The following is a 3,458-nucleotide window of genomic DNA, read 5'->3' as shown; positions in this document are numbered from 1 at the left end:
ATAGTGTTAACTCAAAGAAATACAAGTACCTTTCGACTGCATTTCTTCAATTTAATTCCAAAAATGTAGTACAAACAAGCTAGTATGTTTCACATCAATCCATTTTAGACAGAGTCAGTAAAGCCTATGTTGGTTCTCAAGGAGCAATTCCCAGAAAAGTGCTTGTCTACAAGTTTCCATTTGACAGGGATAAAAAAAAAAAACAGAATAATGGTTGGTTAAGTGCTTCCCTAAGTTGCAGAAAAGTTCAGGCGATCTGTCAGGAATTGCAGAAGACGACGTTTTTAATGTAGGCGCAAGCCAAGACTTCCAACAAATCCCGGTTTCTCCCAGCGTTCCGCTACCATTAAGGATCACAAACAACAAAGACGCCAAACAAACACACTCACTTGCACACACACTCGAGACGTAAATGTACACAAAAAGTCCCTTTAAGAAGAAGAGGTGATATTCCCAGAAGACACTATGGTTTCCCCGGGCGAGTATTCGGGCTCGTCCTTATTGGGGTGGGAGGAGTTGTCTGACTTGCTCCTGCTGAACTCGGCGCCCATGATGGGCCTGGAGAACTTGCCCGCCGCTTGGTCGCAGACGCCGCAGTTGAGCATCTTGATGAAGGCCCGGCGCATCTCGTTGCTGGTCAGGGTGTAGATCAGGGGGTTCATGGCGGAGTTGAGCACAGCCAGAGCCAGGAACCACTCGGCCTTGTAGAGGATCGGGCAAGTGCGGATCTGGCAGGCCACATCGAGCAGAAGCAGGATGAAGAGCGGCGCCCAGCACGCGATGAAGCAGCTCAACACGATGATGACGGTCTTCAGGAGGGCCATGGACTTCTCCGAACTCTTGTTACTGCAGCGGCCGTTGGCGACCTTGCGGAAGACCAGCTTGCGGCTCCGCGTGCGGACCAGGGCGTAGATGCGGGCGTACAAGATGACGATGGCCATGAGGATGACACTGAATACGGTGGTGCAGAAGAGAATGTAGGTCTTGTGGTAGAGTGGCAAAACTGTAGAGCAGTTGTTCATGCTCTCAATGCAGTTCCAACCCATAATTGGTAAACCGCCCAAGATGGCAGCGATGAACCACACGGTGCTGATGAGCATAAAGACCCGACACGTCTTGCCATTGTTATGGAGCTTCATCTTCAGCATGGTCAGGTGTCGCTCGATAGCAATGGCCAAGAGACTGAACACCGAAGCGGCCAGAGCCACAAACATACTCCCTTCCCTGAAGAACCACTGCGTTGGGGTCAACTTATACGTGTTGGCTCCCGACAGCAAGATGTTCGCAGTGTACACCACCCCGGCCAGCAAGTCTGACAAGGCCAAGTTCCCGATGAAGTAGTACATGGGCTTGTGGAACTTCTTGGTCCTCCAAATGGTGAGGAGAACCAGAACATTTTCCAGGATGATGAAGCAGCACACGATGATGAAGACAACAGAGTCCGCTCTGAGTCCCGGGTCCTTGTCGACCTTGCGAAATTTCCCAGTGAAGTTGTAGTGTCTGGCGATTAGGTCATCCATGGTTCGCAGTGGCTTGATAGTTTTAAATCCAAGTGCAACCCACCACAGGCCACAGAGGGGTGCTGGTGGACTTGGGAAGCTGGATATCCAGTTCCCCTCTTAGTATGATGTCATGTAAGTAAGGTTTTCTCAAGTCAGGTAAAAATCCTTAAAGAGGATGAATGTGGTCCACAAGTCCAACAACTGCATCATGAAAACACTAAAAGAAATAAATAACGGTAAATTAGAACACTAGAACGGCATATTGGTATAATACCATATTATTCATTTTATGTCATTATGTTAAACATATAAACACAGCTTCATTGAAAACTTTAAAGTGACAAAACTATTAGAAAACTAAAGTTTACTAATCCAAAGCGAAGCATATACATGAAAACGTTTCAGACCAAACAGAACAGAAAACATTCGATAAATAATTTTAAATAATCCCGCAAAATATATAACTAATTCGAATGTCCAGTATTCGCTCCTTGAATTTCGGAGTCTTTTTCTTAATGCGAATCTAAATCAATGCCAAATTCAGACGACATGCCAAGAGATGCCACAACCAAGATACACATTTTTTTAAAATAATTAATTAATTAATTAATAACGACGATTAAACCGCTAAATCGTATAACAACATTCTAAATAGCCTAATGGAAAAATGAAACATCTAACTTAAACTAATTACTGGATTGGTCCTAATGTAAAAGATTGTGGTACTTATGTACTTTTTGTATTTAAAAAATGTTTAAACTTGTAAACCAGTTTGTAAACTTGTTTGTAAACCAGAAAAAAAAGAACTACACATGGAAATAAGAGCGATAAAGAATCGCGTTAATTACTACTTGTCAAATTTTAAATAGGCTATTTGTTATTTGAATGCTCGACACTTTAATTTCAACACTGTCCGATTTGTACGACATGACAAGAGATGCCACAATTGCAACGAAAAAGTCGTCTTCACGATTAAACTGGTCTGTTACGCTAATATTTAAAAGCCATTCGCGATATTACGAACTTTCAATGTAAAACTTAATAAGACTTACTGACGGTTAAGGTGGACAAAGAGTTTCTCTTACCTTTAAATTCCAGACCACCCGTCTTGACCGTTTAATCCTGCAATATTGATGCAATGGCCAGATATCAAAGGTGCAGTATTTATCGCATCGCTGGAGTCTCGTGTGGAGGACTGTAGGGTAATTTTTCTCTGACTGGAGAGAGACCGGAGAGCCAATTCTCCCCTCTCTGCAGTTCAGCCCACCAGTTTCAATGCCCTCCCCCTTCCCTCAGTCTCATTAGCCTCTTATTATTCCACAGCATCCAAAGCTCTCCAAGACATTCCAAAACAATATGCTGGAAACAGACTGGCATCAGTTCAAACACTGATAATATTGAATAGCGCAAAGTAATAACTTTTAAACATAAATCTCTACACACAATAAAAAAAATAGTTGGATATTGTCTCAGGGTTTTATAAAAAGATCAGTTCGATTTATATTGTAATAATCTTAATCATTTTTAAACATAGAGGTTAAATATAAATAAATGTAATTAGTAATATAATAACAAAGTTATAACAAATCACAATAGTGATCTCATTATTATTGAATTAATTAATATTTATAACTATAAATAACTACAAGTAATATAAATATAACTTTCAATAATTTAGCAATATTGTAATAATTATTAAATATAGAGGTTAAATATAAATAAATATGTATGTGATATCTATGTAATTATTATTTTAATTATTTTAATTGATTAATAATAATAAACATAGAGGTTGAATATAAACCATATCATTATTTATAGTTCATTATAGAAGTAGATTTGATTTGTATTATGTCAAATAAATCACATCATGCTAAATTCAGATTAACCCCATATCACGTGTTCTTTTGTCTCTTCCTATGGGAATGTCCCAGCTGTGAACAGACTCACCCCAAA

At 40.0% G+C, this 3,458-nt stretch overlaps 1 protein-coding gene across 1 annotated transcript; it reads right to left on the bottom strand.

Annotated features, from left to right (window-relative positions):
- Positions 1 to 334: 334 nt before the first annotated feature.
- On the bottom strand, positions 335 to 2,777 carry LOC107592715 (sphingosine 1-phosphate receptor 1). Its single transcript, XM_016282262.1, has 2 exons — positions 2,588 to 2,777; positions 335 to 1,719 (listed from the first exon to the last, which is right to left on the bottom strand). Exon 2 carries the CDS (start codon positions 1,518 to 1,520, stop codon positions 432 to 434), a length of 1,089 nt encoding a protein of 362 aa, XP_016137748.1. The 5' UTR covers positions 1,521 to 1,719; positions 2,588 to 2,777; the 3' UTR covers positions 335 to 431.
- Between the last annotated feature and the right edge of the window lie 681 nt (positions 2,778 to 3,458).

This window comes from Sinocyclocheilus grahami, unplaced genomic scaffold, assembly GCF_001515645.1.
Source record: "Sinocyclocheilus grahami isolate Dianchi unplaced genomic scaffold, SAMN03320097.WGS_v1.1 scaffold157.1, whole genome shotgun sequence".
NCBI classification, from domain to species: Eukaryota; Metazoa; Chordata; class Actinopteri; order Cypriniformes; family Cyprinidae; genus Sinocyclocheilus; species Sinocyclocheilus grahami.
The sequence above is the reverse complement of the archived record's forward strand: the minus strand, read 5'-3'. Positions and strand labels throughout refer to the sequence as shown.

Excerpts from the sequence above, each read along its gene's own strand:
- LOC107592715 (XM_016282262.1), bottom strand. The coding sequence starts at position 1,520 with ATGGATGACCTAATCGCCAGACACTACAACTTCACTGGGAAATTTCGC.